General features: G+C 41.8%; 1 protein-coding gene and 1 long non-coding RNA gene across 2 annotated transcripts in view; one reads left to right on the top strand and one right to left on the bottom strand.

The window, feature by feature from the left end:
• The window catches only part of LOC140484631 (uncharacterized), a 56,463-nt gene that overhangs the window by 5,277 nt on the left and 26,818 nt on the right, over positions 1–24,368 (bottom strand). The gene's annotated exons all lie outside the window — the stretch shown is intronic.
• On the top strand, positions 11,545–22,858 carry gdf10a (growth differentiation factor 10a). Its single transcript, XM_072583167.1, has 3 exons — positions 11,545–12,372; positions 14,466–15,361; positions 20,707–22,858. The coding sequence occupies exons 1-3, from the start codon at positions 12,117–12,119 to the stop codon at positions 20,896–20,898; spliced, it is 1,344 nt and encodes a 447-aa protein (XP_072439268.1). The 5' UTR covers positions 11,545–12,116; the 3' UTR covers positions 20,899–22,858.

Genomic DNA, 24,368 nt, shown 5'->3' with positions numbered 1-24,368 from the left:
AAGGGACTTGCAAGGAACAGAAAAGTTTTAATGTGGGTCCTTTGTGAACTGTCACTCCGGCCTATATAAGAGACACAAATCAAGCTTAGTTCCCAGATTGTACCAGCAGTAAAGTTCATATTGTATCACGGCAGAGAAATTTCCTTCAACCTTGCCACCAATTCAAAGGCTTGAGATGAGACCGAAAAGTAAAACTAAATGAAATATTTTGAGACTTCTCATTTTCAAAGGTTTTATGTGGGAAGACGTATGTGTGAAAATATGCCCCTTTAGTTAAAGCAGGGAGAACAACATGGCTGGTGCATTCAACTGAGTGAGTTTGTTTGAGTGCTACTTCTAACCAGCCATGGTCTGGGCAGTCAATGCAATGAATAAGGAGAGAACTTTAGCAAATCTCCAAATGTCTGGATAACGTCTAAAAAAAAGATTGCATGTTTCAAAGCACAATTTATTTAGCCCAACATCCACAGTTGAGAAGCCAGTAATAACTTCTTAGTGAAGCCCTGTGAACATGATTTTACCTTTTTAATCCCTTTTTTAATGAGGACTCACAGTCTCGGGTGAAACCATCACGGAATCCATATTCAAGAGCCTCAAGGCGAGGCCCAGTGCTGAATGGAGGCCAGCGCGGACTCATCTACTCCATCTTCCCTGCTTGGAATGATGGTAATTCTGAATTTTTTATTTCTTTATCCTTCTAATTTATTTCTAAGGTTTTATACGGAGATACATTTTATACCTAACAGGTCTGTGATGCTGGACTTTTTATTTCTTTATTTTTCTAATTTATTCTGAAAATCTGCACCTAGAAACTTTTGTTACTAGAATGGTATTGTAAAATTTTCACTGTGCTCGTGTGCGTACGTGTGACAATCAACCTAATTCTAATTATAATTTTAAGTCTATCAAAGAGTGGTAAACATGTTAAAAAGAATCTCAATACCAGAATGCATTTTTTATTTATAAAATACTATCTGTATTTAACAAAATCGAAGATGCAGCTTTTCTCATTTCAGGTGCTCAGTCTCTGTATCTAAAATATCCAAAACACAGAGTCACTTTATCCCAACACATCCTGGCTCCAACCTAAAAAGAGCCCCCTCTGCTGCACCAGTGTTAGCATTAACTCTGGGTTCACCTACCAGGCCAATGCTGCACACAATCTCTGCAGCAGGCTCTGCATTAGCAAAGACGATGCTCAAAAACGTGCAACAATGGACAAAAGAAAGCAAAGGCAACTTTAATTTAGATAATCCAACACTGCGTATGCATTTAATTCTTGAAAAGGATGACAAGAGTGGATGCAATGTAAACTACTTCACAGTTTGTCAGATTCTCAAGGGCATGGAGACATGTAATCAAATTATCTTAACAGTGGATTCAAGGATAGGAAGCTTTTTACTTTCCCGATGCATTGGAAGACTCTAGCATACATTGCCAGCTGGTGAAGTGAGTGCTCATTGCACTCAAAATCCCTGCAGTGTGGAAGCAGGCCATTCAGCCCATTGAGACCACACTGACCCTCTGAACAGCATCCCACCCAGACACACCCCATCCCTGTCACCCTGCATTTCCCACCTATAAATCCACCTCATCTGCCCATCCCCAAACACCATGGGCAATTTAGCATGGGCAATCCATCTAATCTGCACATCTTTGGACTGTGGGAGGAAACCGGAGCACCCAGTGGGGACCCATGCAGACACGGGGAGTACGCGCAAACTCCACACAGACAGTGGGGGTGCAATCAAACTGCTGAGCCACCATGCCACCCCAGTTCAGGAGACATTTGGACTGGATTTTGACTGGCACAGAGGTCACACCTTCCAGAAGCAAAGTGGTCTTGCAGTAATCAACATGTTAAGAACTGGGAGAGAGGGTTCAAAGAGGAATTTTCCAGAATTTCTTTCCCTAATAGCCGTGTGTTTTTCAGTGTCTTCTAAAATGAAACTTCATGGTTGTGGTGTAGTACAAACCGAATGGTCACAATGTGTCAGGTGCTCATTTCCTCTGACAATTTCCTTTGTTGATCCATCCACTCTGTTATCAGTAAGGCCGCAGGCCTGGTGCGGTTTTTTTGCTAAATATTGGAATGTTGCTCTGCGTGGGTGATTGGGGAAGATGAACACAAATAGATTTGTCTAACAGAGAATGAAATGACACTCTGACTACTATTCTGATGTGGTAAGTAGGATTCCATGTGAGGCAATTTTACTTCCGCAAAGTGCAGTTGTCCTTTCCATATATTAAAAGGGGAATATAGTCAGCACAAATACTAATTATGGATCTTGAAGATAGGAGCTGTGCCTTACTTAGGTGTTATTGCGCACAATATATATGAGACACATAGAGATCAGAAAACTATAAAACCAGGCTGCATTGTAGTCACATGAGAATGTTGGAAAACTATGCAACACCTCACGGCTGTCCTACCAAGGTGACATTGGGTTTTGTTTTACTTATTCAAAGTATGTGTGTATCATTGGCTACACCAACATTTGTGGCACATCAATAATTGTCTTTGAAAAGGTATTGGTGAGCCTCGAGGGTTTATCTAGTTTGTACAAATTTACAGATCTGGAAGGAAAGGAATTTTCAGATTTTAATCAGCAAGGACTGTTTGGGGATGGTGTTTGACCTAATCAGGATGGTGTGCAACTTGGAGGGATACTTCCAATAAGTGGAGTTCCCATGTGTCTACCATCCTTGTCCTTCTGGATAATAGAGGTTATGGTTTGGACAGTACCGTCTAAGGAGCCTTGGTGAGTTGTTGCAGTGCTATTGTGTGTCAGTGGTAGAGCAATTAAATGTTGAATGTGTTAGATGAGGTACCAATCTAATGAACTACTTTGTCCTGGATGTAGTCAAATTTCCTGATTGCTGCTGTAGCTGCACTCAACCAGGTGACTGAGGAGTATTCTATCACACTCCTGACACATTATAGATGGTGGACCAGCTCTTGAGGGGTCAGGAGGTGAGTTACGTCCTGCAGAATTCCTAGTCTCTGACTTGGTCTTGTAGCCATGGTATTTATAAGGCTAGTCCAGTTCAGTTTCTAGTGAATGGTAACCCTCAGAATGTGGATAGAGGGGGTTTCAGCAATGGTAATGTCATTGAATGTCAAGGGATCATGTTTAGATTCTCTCTTATTAGCAGTAGTCATTGCTTGGCACTTGTTTGACACAAATGTTATTGACCATTTGTCAGCCTCAATCTAGATATTGTCCAGGTCGTGCTGCATTTTTACACAAACCACTTCAGTAATTGAGCAAATGGTGATAAACATTATGCAATCATTGGCAAACATTTTGACTTCTGACCTTATGGTCATTGATAAAGGAGCTGGAGATGTAGAAAATTACAATGTAGAAAATTATTCAGTTGTGCCTTGTTCACAAAACCACAAGACAAATCCAACTTGGCCGATTACTTCCTCATCAGTCTACTCTCAATTATCTGCAAAGTGATGGAAAGGGTCAAGGTGATGCCTAAGGGCACTGCCCTGAGGAATTCCAACAGGAGATGTCCTGGAGCTGAAGTGATTGACCTCCAACAATCACAACTAACTTCCCTTGTGCTAAGTTTGACTCCAAGCAGTTTATCCCCTGATTCCCATTGACTCTAATTTTGTTCAAGCTCTTTGATGCCACATTTGGTGAAATGTGGCCTTGTTGTGAATGGCTATCTCCCATCACTCCCCCTCTTGAGTTAGTTCTTTTGTCCATGTTTAGACCCATGGACTGTAATGAGGTCAGAAGCTGAGTGGGCCTGATTGAACACAAGCTGAGGATCAGTGAGTAGGTTTTTGCTGAGCAAATTTGATTTGATAGCACTGCCAATGACCCTTTCCATCACTTTGCAGATAATTGAGAGTAGACTGATGAGGAAGTAATCGGCCAAGTTGGATTTGTCTTGTGGTTTTGTGAACAAGGCACAACTGAATAATTTTCTACATTGTAAGATTGCCAGTACTATAGCTGTACTGAGCAGTTTAATTGGGAACATGGCTGGTTGTGGAGCATAGGTCTTCATTATTACTGCTAGAGTATTGTCAGGGTTCATAGTCTTTGTGGCATTGAATGCCTTCAGCTATTTCTTGATATCACGTGGAGTGAATCAAATTGGCTGAAAGACTGGCATCTATGATGTTGGGGACCTCAGGAGGACACCGCGATTGATTGACCACTCAGCACTTCTGGCTGTAGATGCTTGCAAATGCTTCAGCCTTATCGTTTGCTCGGTTCTTCCACTATTGAGGATAAGGATTTTTGTGACACCTCCTCCTCAAATTAATGATTTAATTGTATATCTCCATTCACAACTGATGTGGAAAGGCTTCAGAGCTTAGCTGTGATCAGTTGGTTGCAGGATCACTTAGCTTTCTCACTCAGCTGTTTAGCTGCTTGCTGTGTTGTAGGTTCACCAGGTTGACACCTCATTTTTAAGTGTGCCTATCACTGCTCCTGGCTTGTCCTCCTGCACTCTCCATTGAGCAAGGCTTGCTCCTCTGACTTGGTGGTAATGGTAGACCGGGATATGGTGGGTTATATAATGATGGATTTTGATTGAATTTCTTCATGGAATCATAGAAACCCCACGGGGTGGAAACAGGCCATTCGGCCCAACATGTTCACACCGACCTTCCAAAGAGTAACCCACCCAGAACCATTTCCCCTATCTTATTATTCTACACTTACCTTGACTAATGCTCTTAACATACACATCCCTGAACACTATGGGCAACTTAACATGGTCAATTCACCTAATGTTCACATCTTTGGATTGTGGAAGGTAACTGGATCACCCAGAGGACACTGGGAGAATGTACAAACTCCCAACTATCTGAGACAGATAGTTGCCCAAGGTTGGCATCAAACCTGGGTATCTGGCACTGTGAGATAGCAATGCTAACCACTGAGCCACCATGTCACCCTGGATATTGATAGCCTCATAGATGCCCAGTCCTGAGTTACTAGATACGTTTGAAACCTATTTCATTTAGCAAGAGATAGTGCCACATTAAATGATAGATGGAGTCCTCAATGTGAAGACAAGCACTGTTCAGTTCTCACTGCTATATATATTGTCAGGGATAGCTACATCCTGCTTCAAGATAATTAGAGTCATAGAGTTATAGAGATGTACAGCATGGAAGCAAACCCTTTGGTCCAATTCATCCATGCCGACCAGATTTCCTAACCTAATCTAGTCCCATTTGTCAGCACTTGGCCCATATCCCTCTAAACCCTTCCTATTCATATGCCCATCCAGATGCCTTTTAAATGTTATAACTACCAGCCTCCACCACTTCCTCTGGCAGCTCATTCCATGCATGCACCACAACAGTGTAAAAAAGTTACACCTTAGGTCCCTTTTAAATATTCTCCTCTCCCCTCAAACCTATGCATATATTCTTCTCTCTTATTGGTTTTCTCATCACTGGCTCCACAGCCAGTCTAGCAGTAATGTCCTTTAGGTGTTGGTCAACCTAATCAGTAGTATTGCTATGAAGCCACTCTTGATAGAGGACATTGTATTCCCCAAGCAGGGTACCTCTGTGTCCTTGAGATGTTCAAATTGGAGAAATACTGATTCATTAGCTGAGGAATTGAGGAGTGCATTTAGATGGTAATCAGCAGGATATTTCCTTGCTCATATTCGGCCTGGTGAAATAAGGCTTCATGTGGTCTGAAATCAACCCCAGGGCAACTCCTTCTGAATTGTCTCCCACTGTGGTGCCATCTTTGCTGGGTGTGTTCTGTTGGTGGGTCAGGACATACCCAGGGACAGTAATAATGGTGTCTGGGACATTGTTGTTCTCACAGATTCATTTCCTCCTGGCAAAATCAGCTCTCTCAATTTTGACCCAAGCTCCCAGGCACTAGTAATGAGAACTTTGCAGGGACCAACATGGTTGTGTGTACTGTCATCATTTCCAATGCCTTGGTCTATACTGAGTGGTATATCCAGTTTTATAGTTGATTTTTTACAAGTTAGATACAACAGAGTGGCCTGCTCAGCCAGTTCAGAGGGTTATTCAAGACTCAACAACATAGCTGTGAATCTGGAGTCACATGTAGGCAAGGCCAGGTGAGGATGGCAGAAGTTTTCTTCACTGAGAAACATTAGTGAGCCAAACTGATTTTTATGACAATTGAGAATGGCTTCATGGATCTCATTAGGCTTGTCTTTTTTTTCTGTCCTTTGAGGTGGTAGTAGTCATAGTCTGAAGGGTGCTATTGAGGGCGTCTTGGTGTTATCTTTTGCAGTATACAGTCTGTGCAGCAGTGGTAGAGGAAGAGAACATTGATAATTGACATTGTGCTGATCAAGCAGGTTATATACTATTCTGACTTGAACTACATCCTGGTTTCTTCATTGTCACGGAGCGAAAACGCTGGAATCCCCTTACTATCAGCATGGGGGCATACCTACACCAGATGAACAATGGCAGTTTAGAAATGCAACTTACCACCACCTTCTCAGGGACAATCAATGACAGACAGCAAACACTCATCTAACTAGGAACACCCTCATCACGAGAAAGAATTTTTAAAAATACTTTGTCCTGGGTGATATTTAGCTTCTGAATTTTATTGGAATTGCACTTAGCAAATTAAGAGAGAGTACTCCAACACCCTCCTGACTTGTATCATTCAGATGATGGATGGGCTCTGGTACAGCTCAAGAGGATATTCCAAAGTGAGTATTTGGACTATTAAAAGAAGCACTTCTTTCCAACTGTTGATTCATTCAGAAGCTGAATGTTTTGAAGGATATCAACATCAGGGCAATACCCAAAGGATAATATATTTTTCATGTATTTCAGTTTCAACAAAATTCCACAACAGGGTTAAACTCAAGACATATAACAATGTGTATCCAAACAGTTCTCTTTCACTAGTCTTAGTATTGGAAATGCTGCCTTAGAACCATGTGTTGTCTGGAGGAGAGGTTTCACACCAATCCATCACTTGGTATGTAAAAACCTGATGGCAGAGCATAACTCTTCAGAAAAGCACCACAGAATGGCATTTGCATTTAACAGTTGGGAAATAATAAGGTGAGGACTTTTGGTATAATGGATAGTGCCCCTGCTTCAGAGCCAGAAGGACCAGATTCATATCAGTCCCCTGGACTTGATGGTTGCAAACAGTGTTTGATAGTCAATCTATGAATCCCACTGACACACCTTTGGGGGAAATAAGAGTGGCAGAGTCCCCTGATCAGTCATGCTTGATGCAGATGTGCCCCCCTCAAGCTACAGCCTCTGACCAATTGTCCCAGGAAACATAAAGAATGTGTTTTCTCTGCCTCATGTGCTACAAGATATGGGAGAGAACTAGGGAACCAAGGAATATAGTGAAACTGGTAACGATATTAGCCTTGAATGTACGCAGGATCAATGTAACCAACAGAGCAGAAACTTTACTGTGTACGTCCTTCTATTTGAAGCTGATAAGGAAACTGAAATTTGAGATCATTGTAGGTTTCAATCAATTAATTGATGGCGACGCATTCGCATTATAGCTATTTGTGCTGCGTTTCAAGCCAATCATGAGATTCTTGTAACTGCTGTGCAGCTAATGATGCCTCAGACTTGTGCGTATCAGTTGCCTAATGGCCAACTGGTAATTATCTTTCTGGAGGGGAGAGGTAAGATGCATAAAAACTGGCTCCAAGATAACACGCCTGGTGATGGATGTTCAGCACTGAGTTAAACATCTGTGAGAGGCTCAGTAATCCAATACTTGAATGAGCCATGTCTGCACGATTGCCGATGATTAACCAGCCATTCTGACCCACTAATAGAGTCTTGCAGGGTAGATCTGTCATTATACTTGTAATTATTTCCACTCAGTTCCAGCTAATCTTCACTCTACTTCTACTAATGAAATGTATACATTTGCCATTATATTGGATTAAGCTACGGTCCACACTTGTACACTAAGTGACTAGATTATGAAATATTCACAAAAGACGGTAGGATCTCACAACTCAAAATGCCCAATGCACCCATTATCTAAACTAGGATTCATAAAACATATTTGCCTAATTTCTCAAATCCATCATCAATTTGGTATAATTCATGGGGAACATAGTCAATAAAAACTTTATTTTTAGGCTATTGGTATCTTCCATATTTTAGATATACAAGATCAAGGACATAGTTCACATTGTAAAGCTTTCATTTATATATATTAGATAAACATAGTCGTTTGCTTTAAGACAGCTAGACAAGCTGTTTTAGTGTCATGTTAAAAATAAGCAACTGCATTAAGCTTACACAAGCATCAGCGTATGTGACTTAATTCCATAGTACACAGAATGTTTTGTATGCGGTTTAATTTTTGCATTATTTTTAAATTGGGCTAGTAAACCAAGCAAGAAGAACTTCACAGTTCAAAGCAACTCTTACTGTCCAGAATAAGATAATTAAAGACTAACATTTTGGAAGTCATTCTTGAATGACAATACCTCACTTGAGAATTGATACAAGCAATGATAAAAGGGGTTCTTCTGTTCCAATATATGTAATATTCTTCATTGATAGCTCAATAATATATAATTCTTTATAATTCTTTAATGGAAGCAAAATATTGTAGGAACAATATCTGCTGGAGAAACTCAACAGGTCTGGCACCATCTGTGAAAGAGAAACAGTGTTAACTTTGAATTCAATTATTCTCTTGGCCAGTTCCAGAGTTTCTCCAGCACATTCTGCTTTTATTTCACTGCATTTTTTGGTCTTATGCAAAAATTTTTGTGTAAATTTCTCAGCAAAGAGGAAAGTGAAAATAACAAAGCAAGTCATAGTCTTGACAAGTGAAGAGTACCTCTCTTAAGAAATGTTTGGGATTATGTTCAGCATAGATTGGTTAGACCAAAGGGTCTGTTTCTATGCTGTATGACTATGACTCTATGACTCTACATTTACAATGTGCTTTAGCCCACTTGCCCATTGAATACAAAAGTGGCTTTATGGTAGGAGACAGAGGGTGGTGGTGGAGGGTTATTTTTCAGATTGGAGGCCTGTCATTGGTGCTGTCCCACAGGGATTGGTACAGGGTCCACTTTTGTTTGTCATTTATATAAATGATTTGGATGAGAATTTAGGAGGTATGTTTAGTCAGATTGCAGATGACACCAACATTTGTGGTACAGTTGACAATGAAGAAGCTTATCTAAAATTGCAAAGAAATCTTGATAAATAGGGTCAATGAGCTGAGGATTGGCAGATAGAGTTTAATGTGGATAAATAGAGGCCTTGCATTTTGGTAAAACAGACAAGGTTAGGACATATACAATTAATGGTAGAGCCCTGGGTAGTGCTGTAGAAGAGAGGTCCCTAGGGGTTCAGGTGTACAATTCTTTGATATTTGTGTCAGGGTGGTTAAAAAGGCATTTAGCATGCTGGCTTTCATTGCTCAGGCCTTTGAATATAGAAGTTAGGATATCATGTTGAGGTTACACAGATATTGGTGAGGCCTCTTCTGGGATACTGCATGCACTACTGGTCACCCTGTTAGAGGAAGGATACTGTTAAACTGGAGAGGGCTTAGAAAAGATTTACCAAGATGTTGCCAGGAATGAAGGGTTTGCTTTATAAAAATAGGCTGGGACTTCTTTCACTGGAACCTTAGGAGGTTGAGGGATGACCTTATTGAGTTTTATAAAATCATGAATGGCATAGACAAGGTCTTTACCATAAGGTGAGGGAGTTCAAAACTAGGGGCATATTTTTAAGATGAGAGGAGAAAGATTTAAAAAGGACATGAGGAAGAGTTGGGTATGTTATAAGTTCAAAAGATATTTGGATAGATAAGGGATATGGGGAAATTTAGACTAGTTTAGTTTGGGAACATGTTCTGTGTGAACCCGTTAGCCTGAATGATCTGTTTCCATGCTGTATGACTCTATGACTTTATTCCAGGTGTGTGTTTTCCATTTGCCAACTAAGAGAGATTTTCAGTCCAGTGCCAAATTAGGGATGTTTGTTCTCTGAGCTCATGCCTCAAACTTGCCTTCATTCTGCCCCAACGTCTCACATGGACAACTGCAGTCAAAAGTCCGATATCCTATCAATCTAGATGGAAACTCAGAAATGACTATTGAGTCAGTCTGTATTTAAAACACACCATTCCCATCATAGTCACAAATAGTCAACACGGGAAGGATTTGACCCATATCAAATTAAAAATCAGAATTGCAGTGTGCAGTGAGTGAGCTAGAGAGCTGTCAGAAAATTAACTCTGGTCTTGTACTTTCCAGGAGGGACAGCAGAGAAGTGTTCCTGACGGGGGAAAAAAAAATACAAATCCGCACACCAGGTAAAATAGTGGGAGAATCGGAATCCTTTCTCTCTCTCTCTCTCTCCCTCTCTGTTAATATTGTTGTCAGGGCGTAACAAAAGCCATGGCTTCAGAGTTTCATCCCTGCAGGGGAGTTGATTCTTTCGGACCTTGAATCAAAATGGCAATTAGCTGGGGAAGCAGAAACCAAGCCAAGGCAAACAAAATCATGAGCGGGGAGATGTTAGATAGGCACCAGATGAAGGAGCTGCAGGGTGAGATCGAACTGCAAATCTGACTCCTAAAGCTGAGGGGCTGAAATGTAAAACTGCACGCTGAGATACCCAGGGCTTTGTAGCAAAAAGTGTAGCTTTGAACAGCTCAATATAATTAACATCACAAGGATGAGAGTGACAATGCCGTCCAATTTGGGAATAAAAATAAACGTGTGTGTGTGTGTTTTAAATTGATATTCAGGTCGCTTTGATCATTATTTAGCACAGCGGTTCAAGAATGTCCATCCTCATCAATGTTTCGAGGATGGGCAACAATTGCTGGCGGAGAATTCAATTTTTTCTCCTTAAATTGTTCAAATCTAGTCATTTCAATGATATGCCACATGAAGTTACATTCTTTCTTTCAGACCAGCAGATCTCATTTTCAAAGCCTAACCCTTGAAGCGTAAGAGAAAGACTGACAACATGGGATGAAATGTCCACACGTCCCATTGGCTTGTGATTTTTTTCCCCCTCATTGGGAAGGATGTGAATATTTGCAAGTGATCGAAACAGTAACCTCGCCCAGGCGATAAAAGGAGTCAGCGCACAGAGGGTAATGTTGCATCTCCTGAGCAGCCCCTGAGCCGGTGGACAATGTGGGGCAGAGAGTGGGGAAACAGGTCACATTCGAGCTAGTGTCAACCCCTCCCAGCTCCCACCAAAATAACACTCCTGACTTTCCCAGAAACCGGGTTCCTGAAAATACGCCCGAATCCACAAAAGGGATTTAAATCGCATTCCTTCAAAGAAGCATTTAACATCACGCAGCAGAAACGGGTTTTGTTTTACAAGAACAGACACTGGAACATCCTCTTTGACAGACAGCAAACATCAATGTCATTGCAAAGAGAAATAACTTGTCTCTGTTCTGAAACTGCAAACACAAGGACCGGTTTTTTTCTTTAAAAAGCAGCACAATGGTTATTTTAATTTGGGATAGGGAGCCACAGGGTTCTTGATATTTCTATCTCCTTACGGAGCTCCACTCAATATCCCCTGGGGGATTTAAAAGGACCGCTCGCCATCAATGGGTTGGAGACCGGCCCTTAAAGGGGACATCCTCACTCATTTGCCCCCTTCTCCATCCCCTACCTGCTCATTGGCTGGCTCAGGAAGGGTCTGACCTCCGATTGGCTTGTGGATACATTTCGTCACCGGTACCTTCGCCTAAAATGAAAAGTTTTTTTCTCTCTCTCTGGGTGTTGGAGTGGGAAGAAAGTTCCACATCTTGGTTTTTTTTTATTGTGCTGAGTACAAGACCGAGGAGAGCAGGAGATTCAGTGAGGAGAGCGGGGACTTAGCTGCAGGCGATAGACAGAGAGAGAGAAACAGTAAGGGATTGCACCAGCATTCCCTAAACTAGCGCTCAGTTCAAAAGGATTGCAGCTTTAGGTTCCTGAATACCCAGTGTGAGGGGAATGCTGTTACCGTCATTCTGTCAGGATAAGTAGGTCTGCTTCTCAAACTTAAAAGGGGGCATAGAGAGAGAGAGAGGAAGGAGAAGGAGGGAGATTCAGAAAGTCAGTCATTGCAGATCCCCAGCACCATGACTTGTCGCTGGGCAGAGCACCGCTTCTTGCTTCAGGTGTTGACCTCCCTGGCGTTCGCTGGGCTCCAGGGCCAGTGCGAGAGGGCAGCGGGAGATGCCAGCAAGCCGGCCCGACCCAGTCACATCTCGGCGCTGGGGCGAGCCGCTCAGGACACGGTGGGAGTGCACATGCTGAAACTGTATGAGAAGTACCAGCGAGAAGGGAACCGGCCAAGGGACGGCAACACGGTGCGGAGCTTCAAGGCGAGAGAGGGTAAGGAGCAGGCAGAGTGTGTGTGTGTGTGTGTGAGTGTGTGTCTGTCTGTCTGTCTGTGTGTGTGTGTGTATACCTGGGGAGGGCAGGACACTTGGTCAATCTCAAGATGCCTGAAGCGCTGGCCAAACCGGGAGCTGGGGGCGGGAGTTAGGAAAGCACTTGTATATGTTCCCTAAGTGTAAAAATTATCACAGTACATGTCGAAACGATTGGCACGGTGGAGATTTGGAGTGCACTGAGGCTATTTGATATAAGTGTGCAATGATTGTGTACACCAGGCAGGAGTGGGGAGCCTTAGTTGTTAATACAGAACCCCTTCCCTCCCACCCCACCCCAGCCCCATACACAGGACAGGGGCTCTAATCACTGAGACCAGGGTCAATCACAGCGCCATCTACACGGTATTTCACCCGGACTCCCTCAGTGTCCTCCACTTCCTCAGCTACAGAAACTAACATTTGCAGAAACCTGACTCAAACTAGGACATGCTAGTTGCGGATATGTTGTCTCCTTGTGACCCATTTGGGGGGTTGAAGGGGAGTGTCCGGCAAGCGTCAACAAATAACCAAGCCAAGGATTTGAAACCCACAGCTTGTTCCCCAAATGTCTGAAACTTGAAAGGGTTCAGAAAAGATTTACAAGGATGCTGCCAGGGTTGGAGGATCTGAGCTATAGGGAGAGGCTGAACAGGCTGGGGCTGTTTCCCCTGGAGCGTCCAGGCTGAGGGGTGACCTTATAGAGGTTTATGAAAACATGAGGGACATGAATAGGATAAGTAGACAAGATCTTTTCCCTGAGGTGGAGGAGTCCAGAACTAGAGGCCATAGGTTTAGGGGAAAGATTTAAATAGGACCTAAGGGGCAACTTTTTCACACAGAGGGTGGTGCGTGTATGAAATGAGCTGCCAGAGGAAGTGGTGGAGACTGGTACAATTGCAACATTTAAGAGGCATTGGAATAGGAAGGGTTTAGAGGGATATGGGCCAAGTGATGGCATATGAGACTAGATTAATTTATGATATCTGGTCAGCATGGACGAGTTGGACTGAAGGATCTGTTTCCATGCTGTATACCTCAATGACTCTGACGGTTTGGAAAGATATACAGTCCCGTGTGGTACCGGGGGTTTGGCTGGGACTTTGCACTTTCTGGGAACAAGTCCCGGGAGATTTGACGCGGTTTTCTGGGCCATCAGTGGCACGTAGTTCACTTTCCAGTTGCGTAGTCACCGAGTTGGTAATTACTGCAATCCGTCGTTAACTACTTTAACTACTCCAGCTCGATTTACCAGGTAGCGGGTCTGCCCCTAAAAGGACTTTCTTTCAGTCTGAAATGTTGGCTAGGAGAAGTAATTTAGCCGAAACAGTGAATGTGAGATACAGAGGAACTGGGAATCGTCTGAGCAGTTGTTCATGGAAGGGGGTTCGAGGCTGGGCTTGGTTGGTCATTTACAAAATAACGCCAAAGACGAGATCCGGCTACAGCCTGCGTTTCAGCAATATTTTTAAAATAAACTACCCCAGAGAGAGGCATGTGCCTGTGCCCGTTTGGAACGGACAGATGATCTAAAATTCGACACTACCGAACTAGCGGGAGAACTCGCTGCAAAATTGCTGCTAACGCACATTCGGTAGGCACTTGCTATGCCTCTCAATTTTCTAAAAAAGCTGACAGTCCCTCATCAGAAGGTGTTAGTCTGTTTCGTGGAGCTCAGGGTACAGGGGATCTCATGGTGTAAGAGAGAGAGAAATTTCGAGCCAAATCTCTATCTGTTAACCGAATCAGAAAAATGTTGGAAAAGCTCAGTAGGTCTGGCAGCGCCTGTGGAGAGAAATCCGAGTTAATGTTTTAGGGTCTAGTGAAGCCTTAAGATTCTCTCTCTCTCTCCACACCATGAGATTCCCCATACCCCGAGCTCCACTCATCAGTTCCAATCTCGACCCGAAACGTAAACTCTGATTTCTCTCCACGGATGCTGCCCGACCTGCTGAGCTTTTCCAGCCATTTCTGTTTATTGTTTCTGACTTACGGTCCTTTCGATTTGTGTTTGAGCTAACCGATTTTTGTTGGTTTTGGTTTACTTTTGTCCAGAGGTTATTGACCACCAGATCCTGTATTATTTCAACTTGACTTCCATCCAAGAGTCGGAACTGATCCTGGTCGCCACCTTGCATTTCTTCGTCCAGAAGCGCTGGAGGAACCGGTACCTCTCCTGCAAAAACTCCAAGAACGCGCCGTGTCTCCCGCTGCACAAGAGCCAGCCGGTGGAGCTGAGTTTCACCAGCTCCTCGCCCTCTTCCCCTTGGGAGAAACTGCTGGGCAATCTGACCGTGACACCCCAAAGGAGGGGGGCGTGGTGCCTGAATGATATCTCCCAGATTGTGAAGGGAGCCCGGAGACAGGACAGGCTCCTGCTCAGCGCCCAGCTCGACTTTGGAGAGAAGGTGCAGAATCCCACCCCAGCCAGCCACCTACCCTACATCTTGATCTACGCCAATGACTTGGCGATTTCTGAGCCCAACAGCGTGGGCCTGACCCTGCAGCGGTACGGGCCGTTCCCCTCCAACGAGGAAGAAGCCAGTCCGTCCCCCAACGCCTCCAGGGACTCCCGGGTCCGGAGGGAAACCTACTTTTCCTCGCCTTCCCTGCAGAACAACGAACTGCCTGGGGTGGAGTACAGCCAATACCACAAGCACGATATCTGGGGAAATGCAGAGCGTTCCCTCAAGCCCAAAGTGGCCCGCAAGGAGAGGAGGCGGAAGGAACAGGAAGCCAGCAAACACCAGGTTCTGCGCTCCCAGGTCCTCAGCTTTGATGAGAAAACCATGCGGAAGGCCAGGAGGAGGCAGTGGAACGAGCCCAGGACCTGCTCCAGGAGATATCTGAAAGTAGACTTCGCTGACATTGGCTGGAGCGAGTGGATTATATCTCCAAAATCCTTCGACGCCTATTACTGCGCGGGTGCATGTGAATTCCCAATGCCCAAGGTAAGATGACAAGACAGTCCACAGAGAGAGAGAGAGAGAGAGAGAAATTGTGAATACCTTGCCTTTCTCAGTCATTTTGGTCTTGTAGTCTCCTCTCCAAACAATAGCTAAAAGGCAATCTTTTCTCAATTGCCCAATCCAGCGCTCCCTCACTGAACTCCCTCTCCACCAAATAACACACCCGAGAGCAGGGCGAGAGTGGGTACTGCTGAAGATTAGAGTCAAGATTAGAGTGGTGCTGGAAAAGCACAGCAGGTCTGGCAGCATCTGTAAGGAGAGAAAAGAGCTGACTTTTCGAGTCTAACTGACCCTTTGACAAAGGGTCTTTTCTCTCCTTACAGATGCTGCCAGACCTGCTGAGATTTTCCAGCATTTTCTCTTTTGGTTTCAGATTCCAGCATCCGCAGTAATTTGCTTTCATACTGATATGTAGTCAAACTGAAATGCAAAGGAAATTACACACTACTTTATGAGATTGCAACAAGTCAAACGATTTGTGAATTTCAAACACAGGCTAAGGGGAAGACACCGAGACCGTTAGACTCAGCTCCTTGTCCCTTTTGAAGCCCAAACCCCTCAAATCTGTCATCTGAAACCCGGATAGATCTCGCAAAACGTGTTGAAAACTCAGAGAAGGTATTGCTTTGTTCAGAGATGTTGTCACACACACGCCTCTCCAGTAGGGATGTGCTCAAACTGCGCTCCAAGAACCCTACTTGAAAATACACATGTCATTTCTCCTTACACTTCACGTTTATAAATCCGTTTTGAAATCGATTTGTTCACGATATACCCCGATGGGCCTGGAGGTAGGGACACTGCACCTCAATAACGGCTTTAAAAGAGGTAGATATTATTGAACTTTAGCCATCTGCCCTGGAGGGTTGTGAACCCCACCCCACCCCCCCCATCCCTGGAATTTAGCTCTGCGTTACTGATTAAATGACTTTACCATTACATCACTGCCTTCCCACTGAAAAAAAACATACTTTTATTGAATTCAAACTTCACCATCTCCCATGATGGGATTTGAACCTACCCGGCCCCTGAACAATGAATATTACCTCTACACGGCCACTGCCTCCTCAGGTACCCTTTATACAATTTGGGTCCCCAATATAGAGCAGGGAAGGACACAGGACACCATTTGTTTTGAACTAGAGAGCAGTTGTGTTCATTTGGATTGTTAGTTTTCCGCACACTCTCTCGGGTTTGTGTGGGAGTGCTGGCAAGGATTTAAACCAGCCGGTAACGGTGTTAATTCTGTCTCTAAGATGCCAGTTAAAATAGAGGACGTGGTGGTTGGTAGCAGTGGCATATTGCCTGGGATCAGACAGCTCGATGAATTATTTACTGAGCGGGGAACAGCTGGAGACAGAGGGGGAGTGTTCGTTAGGAAAGGCTCAGCGCTCACGGGCTCCCTGAATCACTGGAAGGGCTTACAACAAACTTTTAGGCTGTCGGGTTTCTGCTGTGGTGTCTTGAGGGTAATTGAGTGGGAGCATCAAATAAAGACATCACTGTGTATGTTAAAACAAAAACAAAATGCAGGACAAGAAACGTTATCACCAGCGTGCCCCCCCCCCCCCCCCCATTATTTATAGTTGACTCCCTTCATCGTTGCAGCGTTGGGGCCCTCATGTATTTGTGTGTTAAGAACGTCTACCATCTTTGTATTCAGATCCATTCTACAGTTTGCTCCAACATTGACAGGAAGGAAACACAATGTTCACGGCGTGAGTTCCTCACGTCTCATCCAAAACGACCCACTGACCTGTTAACGTTGTTTCGCCCTCCACAGATGTTGGTGGGTCTGCACTTTGATTTTTTTCCTTTGCTGTTCCAGCAACCGCAGTATTTTGGTTTTAAATCTGATTAGATCTGTTTGGCCCATGTTAATACTCAAATTAATTCATGTAAAATCCACGTTAATTAGGACTTCAGATGTTCACCGATCAAGACTTTTTCTTGGGTAGATGAGAGGCGTGAGCGACAGATATTCCTGATTGATTGATTTATTCTGGTCACAGTGAGAGGTGTTGGTTTCCATACTATACAGGCAAATCGTATCATACAAACTGCTTCAGGGGAGCAGAACAGAATACTGTGTTACAGCTGCAGAGGAGATGCAGAAAAAGAGATCAGAATGAACGTATGAAAGGTCCATTCAAGAGACTGATAACAGCGGGGAAGAAGCTGTTCTTGAATCTATTTGGACACTTATTCAAACTTCCATATCTTGTGCCTGACGGAAGAGGGTGGAAGAGACTATAACCAGGGAAGGAAGGGTCTCTGATTATGTTGGTTGCTTTCCCGAGGCAGTGGGAAGTATAGGTGGAGCCAATGGATGGAAGGCTGGTTTGTGTGATGGACTGGGCTGTGTTCACCACTCTCTGCAGTAGTCTTGGGAAGAGCAGTTGCCATACTATGCTATAATGTTTCCAGATAAGGTACTTTCTGTGGTGCATCTATAACATTTGGTAAGAGTCTTTGTGGACATGCCAAATTTCCTTAGCCTTCTGAGGAAGTAGAGACATTGTTGTGTTGTCTTGACGACTTGAGTGGACCAGGATAGGTTATTGGTGATAATCATTCCCAGGAACCTGATGCTGTCAATCATCTCCTCAGCAGAATTGATACAGTCAGGGGCTTGCCCTTCACTCCATTTCCTGAAGTCGATGACCAGCTCCTTCATTTTACTGGCACTGATGGAGAGATTGTTGGCTTTATGCAATGCCAATAAGCACTCAGTCTCTTTTCTGTACTTTGTCTTGTTGTTCTTTGAGATCCAACCCACAATGGTGATGTCTTCAGCAAATTTGTAAATGGAACTGAGGTGGGATTTGACCACACAGTTGCGAGTGTATACGGAGTATAGTAGGGGCTTAGTATGCAGCCTTGCAGTGCACTGGTATTGAAGATTATGGTGAACAATAGGAGATTTAATTCATTAATATGAAATAATTGTATTAAGCGTGGACAATGTGATTCAGAATTTCAACTTGTAATTAAATACATTTGAGCCAGAATTAGAGTTAAAGCTATAATTATAAGATTAATGAGGATTATTTAGCAGTGTTGCAATGGAGGCCATCAAATTCCCTTTGAATCACAAAAGTTAGTTAATTGTGCACGTTATTGAGTATGCAAATATAATCAGTTTTAATCAATGACTATTCAATTAGAATTAGGAATATGTCATCGGTATGAAGTCACCATGCATTAGTCCTGAACTAGTTAAATTATTTAAACTCAAGATTAGAGTACTGCTGGAAAAGCACAGCAGGTCAAGCAGCATCTGAGGAGCAGGAAAATCAACATTCCTGATGAAGGGCTTTTGCCTGAAATGTTGATTCTCCTGCTCCTCGGATGCTGCCTGACCTGCTGTGCTTTTCCAGCACTACTCTAATCTTGACTCTAATCTCCAGCATCTGCAGTACCCACTTTCACCTAAATTATTTAAACTGACCAGTTTAGAAATTATAATGGGACAAATTAAAATTTAATTGGAGATTGTGGAAGTGAAGATTTATAATGTGGTGCAAACTCAGCTTTGACAACCTCTGCCATTGTGAAATTTCGTGAGGAATCTTGAGTTCTCAATTCGACTTTGCAGAAATTTCGTTCATAAAAAAACCCTCCAGCTTTTGAAGGCACTTAGGAAAACTGTGCATTCAGAGGATTTTGCATTCTACAACTTTTAAATGTCTAAGAATAGAGGAACTCTGTCTCCAATACAGTGCACTTTACTGAAGGAAACCTGCTATCCTTATCCAGTTTGACCAAAGTGTCATTCCAGCCACATATCTGTACAGCCCTATGAAATGAACCTTTTACTGACAGTAAACTGCTGTAAATGCAATTGCAACTAGTCAGGAAGGTGTCCAACTTATTCTCAGGATTTCTAGGGAAGGGCAGCAAGGTCAGGGATGCATACATCCCAGAAATTAATTTAAAAGAAGAAAAACAGCTATTAGCATAAAGGCATTTGTCACATTATCAAGTATGTTTATATTGCAAGCCAAGATGATCAGCCGTAAAAATAATGGCACAAAGGCAAAATTATTTCTGCCACTGACATGGTGAAAAATAATGTACATAAGGCATTTCAGCTATGTCCTGATGATAGAGGTAGAATTATGTAGGCTCTCTTTCTGTAGACAAAACCCTTTTATTTTGCAAAGCTGTGAATTAAATATTGAGCCCACCCATTGCTTTGATTGGACACGGTTGTCTACATTGTTTCGTGGGAGTGAGCACAGATGCAGAACAAACACAAAGCTACAACAGAAGAAAAGGGCAGTTATTCCTTTATATCAAGCAATTTATTTCAAATAATACTCACACAACCATGCAGACATGTTTTGATGGTCACTAACTGTAACAGAATACCCTGTAGTATTGAAGGCATATTTGCTTTTTAAGCTGTTACTTAAAAAAGGCAAGATTTGATAGACATTGCGAGACAAATGCAATCTCTGTGTTTGTATACAAATGACTTTTTGTGCATACTTCATTACCTACCTTGTCAAATCTATTCACACCTACATTTTCTACCCTCTTTCAAAATACTGGAGTTGTTTTAAGCCAAATTTGTCTCTGGCTTTTCACAGTATTGATTATATATTTGCAAATAAGTTTAAATGTAACATCAGTATTCCATTTCTGTAAGTGGGCGTTCACAAAAAGAGAGACTGATTTAATTTCACTGTCCTATTGTTGCCCAATGTTCTTCAATTTCTAATGTTGGATTTTGTTTCAGTTTCTCTGTTGTCTTTCCAAGCCAGAGACTAAGAGATGCCATTAACACTCTCCTTAGCCTGATTCTTATTTCTTTTGCTGATTTGTTTTATTTGCAGCCAAACAAATGCCTGAAGCAAAAATTACAGGTTCTCATGAGTATAATTTGCTATTAAGACATTTACTGCATATTTTAGCAATGTTGTTTTAAATTATTTTGAAAAAACCTTTAACATTTAGACTTTGATATTTTTAATATTGTAGTTTTACCAGCTCAACGCTTCTGAGTGGGTTTTAAAAAGAAACTCCGGCAGCTCTAAAAAGAATGCATCTGATCAGAAAAATTGCTGTAATTAGCCATTTAACTAATTACAAATTTACTTGGCATTTATATCACTGAATTGTGATAATGTGGTAGTCACTTAATACAAGAATTGTCTAGCAGTGATTGTTAGATATACACTATGCAATGGAATGTGACATTCCAGCACAAGAAGATTATGAATTTGAAATTTACAGACTCAAGACATTATTCATTCTCCAATCGACTAACTGTGGAAATAGATTTCAAGTAACTAATGATTTTATTTTGCCTTTTATCACAGGTTGTTCGTCCTTCTAATCATGCAACAATCCAAAGCATTGTCAAGGCTGTTGGGATTATCCCAGGAATTCCAGAGCCCTGCTGTGTACCGGACAAAATGAATGCCTTAAGTGTTCTCTTCTTTGATGAGAGCAAAAACGTGGTTTTAAAGGTGTATCCCAACATGTCAGTGGAAACCTGTGCCTGTAGATAGAGTTATTTATCACAGCCAGGAAACAAAGTTATAAAGACAGGAACTGTTTAATACAGTACGCTGTATTGCTGCATAACAAGTAAAAGCTGCATTGTGTCATTTTCACTTTAAGAACTTGATACCAGTTCTGTCCCCTTCCCTCTGCAAACATCAACATGCTAAATATGGCATTGAGTAGCAAAGTGTAGATGGGGTAAACATCGGGCATCAACATGTGGACAACTATTAGCAACACAGAAAACCCCAATCTCTGTTTACAGCACACAAATGCAACCATTATCAGATGAAGTAGTATTTGGTCTTCCACAATATTCCCTTATTCTAAAGGTAGCAGGACAGTTTGGTGCAAATTGTGGTACTTAAGCTTTCGTGTGCTCTTGTATGTAAATTAATAATAATACCAGCAATGGCAGTCTATTTAAGTGTAGATTATACTCTATTCCTGATCTTGATGTATTGTGTATTGTGAGTTCAAATCTTTATTTGTCAGTTCACTTATTTAATACTTATTTGTATTCCTGGTAGCAAGGATGAGGTTTCCTCTTTTTCTAAAGAACAAAAACATTTAAATAATTATAGGGCAACTGCCAGAAGCTCTTGTTGCTTTTTAACCTAATGCCCAATAAACTAAACATTGGCATAACTATCTGAGAAGGGAATGGTTATTAATTTTTTTTATAATCAGAGGGACATTGTGATTAGCTGCAAACTCCTTGTAAATTGTATAAAGAACATTAATTTCAAAATAGATCATTTTAAATTAACATATATCTGATATATAACAGACAATGTAAAATGTACTAAGTCCTGAATTATGGTACTAATTTTAATATCCACAAAGTTAAAATAATGAAGCTCCTGAAAAAAATGAGATATTTAGACAATCTTCTGTGAAGGTACTAAAGTTGAAGCATTCAGGTTGGATTTGTTAAAATTACAATTATCACTAAAACAGCAAAACAAAAAGAATACATAATTCTTTCCATCCAAATGTGAAGCTGCAAGGTAGAATTGAAAAGGTCCAAGAATATGTTGTTAGTAATGTAATATTTCTAAATATATGTTGTAAAATGTGCACAGTGCCCAGAGGTTACATTTTATAATCTGCAGTGTAACATTAATAGTATTTCAGAAATTAAAGGTTCAAATTGGAATGAAATTGTATGCTGTCAAGATATTATTCAACCAAGATCCATAGGATCTTGCAAATCTTGTTTTTAGTAAGAATATTTTTATTTCAATGTATGTTAGTTTCTTCTCAATACGTCTCTGTGCAAAATACTCTTCTTTGAGGTAATGCACAGTTGACTTAATTTCAGCCTTAGCCAATGTATCTTCCTTTTGGTTCTGATATGACACACAGGCATGGTTTGGAGATAATTCAACCACTTTTTTTTGGTGCCCTTTCATCCTGTTATGAGAAGCAACTCTTTCCACCTTTCGTATCTCCCTCCAGTCAGCATGCCAACAGTTTGAATACTATGTGGAAGATGAGAATTGTGCGCTTTCAAGAGGAAGCCATATTGGTGCCTTGTTTACAGCTGTTTGTTTTAAAGCCATCAGTCAATCTTGGTAGAGGTCTAGCCTCTTTTATAGTATTCGTAGATCACTCACCTACAGGCATGTCACATTGTCGCATCTATCCTTATTCATCTACCTGACCCTTTCTCCTAATATGGTTATACATAGCCATTTTTAGATAGACAGGGATTACGAGCAAACAATCACTTTGCAGTGTGATTCAGTGAGAATTACTGTGCAGTTTTTTTTTGTTTGGTGCTGTCTGAAAAGTATAATGGTGTCAACAAGTTTAAAGCATGACCCTAAAGGAGCATCTTCAATTATTTGTGTTCGCTTGGCACAGAACGTATTCCATGCATGGCTTAAGAAAACCAAGGAAATTATGGCATTGTGTTTATTAATTCTGCAATAAATTTTCTGAGAGTTGTATTTATAGAAACACCCTCTCCTTTTTTATGTGATAACTTGGAATTCAAATAATAGAACCTTGTAGAGTCTACATGCTTTTTGATTTCAGGACACAATTAACACTCAACATATGCTGATATTCTAACAATAGCCATTTATATTTATATAGCACTTTTAAAGTAATAAAACATCCCATGACATTCCACAGGCGCGTTATGAAGCATAATTGGACACCAAGCTACACAAAGCAATATTTGGACAAATGACCCACAGCCTGGTCAAATGTTTCAAGGATTGTCTCTGAGGAGGAAGGGGAATAGAGAGGTTAGCATTTTCATGTTGTAATTCTTAGATTGCCAGAAACTTGTGTCACTCATGTGAGCTGTGGCTCATTTGGTATCACTCTTGCCTTTTGGGGTTATAAAGTTCTGGGTTTCAGGTCCTGTTCCAGGACTTAAACACAAAAGCTGTTGGAAGTGCTGTCTTCCTGATATGCTGTGAAACTGAGTTCCCATCAACTGACTTTAGTGGATACATACAATCCTAGTGAATTTTTGAGAAGATTTGTAGCTTGGGTTGATGTTCTAGATGTAAGTTTGCTCGCTGAGCTGGAAGGTTCATTTCCAGACATTTCATCACCCTACTGGGTAACATCTTCAGTGGGCTTCTGGGTGAAGCACTGTTGATAATTCCTGCTTTCTATTTATATGTTTTGGTTTCTTTGGATTGGTGATGTCATTTTCTGCGGTGACATCATTTCCTGTGGTGATGTCATTTCTTGTTCTTTTTCTCGGGGGGTGGTAGATGGGGTCTAACTCAATGTGTTTGTTGCTAGACCCGATCTACCACCCCCTGAGAAAAAGAACAGGAAATTACATCACCAAATATATAAATAGAAAGCAGGAATTATCAACAGTGCTTCACCCGGAGGCCCACTGAAGATGTTACCTAGTAGGTTGACGAAACGTCTGGAAATGAACCTTCCAGCTCAGTGAGCAAACCCACATCCAGAACATACAATCCTATGCTAACATTTTCAAGAATTTATCCCCCAACAACATTACACATTTTAAAAAATCTGATCTTTATGAAGTTGCTGTTTGTGGAGGCCTGCTGTGTGCAAATTGGCAGTGTGTTTCTAACATTACAATAGTAACTATGCTTAAAATGCACTTCATTGGCTGTAGGGAGCGATGAGCTATCTGGTGGTTTGAAATTTATGTAGGGTTTTTTATTTATTTGAGGTCAGCTCTTCATTTGGAAGAATGCAACCTCAACTTTTTTGTTGGAAATATTTTGGGGGCGCCCAAGGCAACTGTCAGCCAGCGTGTGGTACAAATGGTTCAGTATAAATCAGTGTTGTCTTCTCATGTTCCTCACTCAAAACAAGTCTCAATAAGACCATGTGTTAGAAGGATGTTCAGTTCCAATTAAACATAAGTATAATCCTTCCTCTGAGTTTTTACATGAAATCAGTCTGAGCTGGCAATTTTTAAAACTAAAATGTTCAGCAAACTTACTTCTCTTGCAGCGGCTTCTAT

The sequence above is a fragment of the Chiloscyllium punctatum genome, chromosome 13 (genome assembly GCF_047496795.1).
Source record: "Chiloscyllium punctatum isolate Juve2018m chromosome 13, sChiPun1.3, whole genome shotgun sequence".
Taxonomy (NCBI): Eukaryota; Metazoa; Chordata; class Chondrichthyes; order Orectolobiformes; family Hemiscylliidae; genus Chiloscyllium; species Chiloscyllium punctatum.
This window is presented reverse-complemented; position numbering and strand designations above follow the sequence as displayed.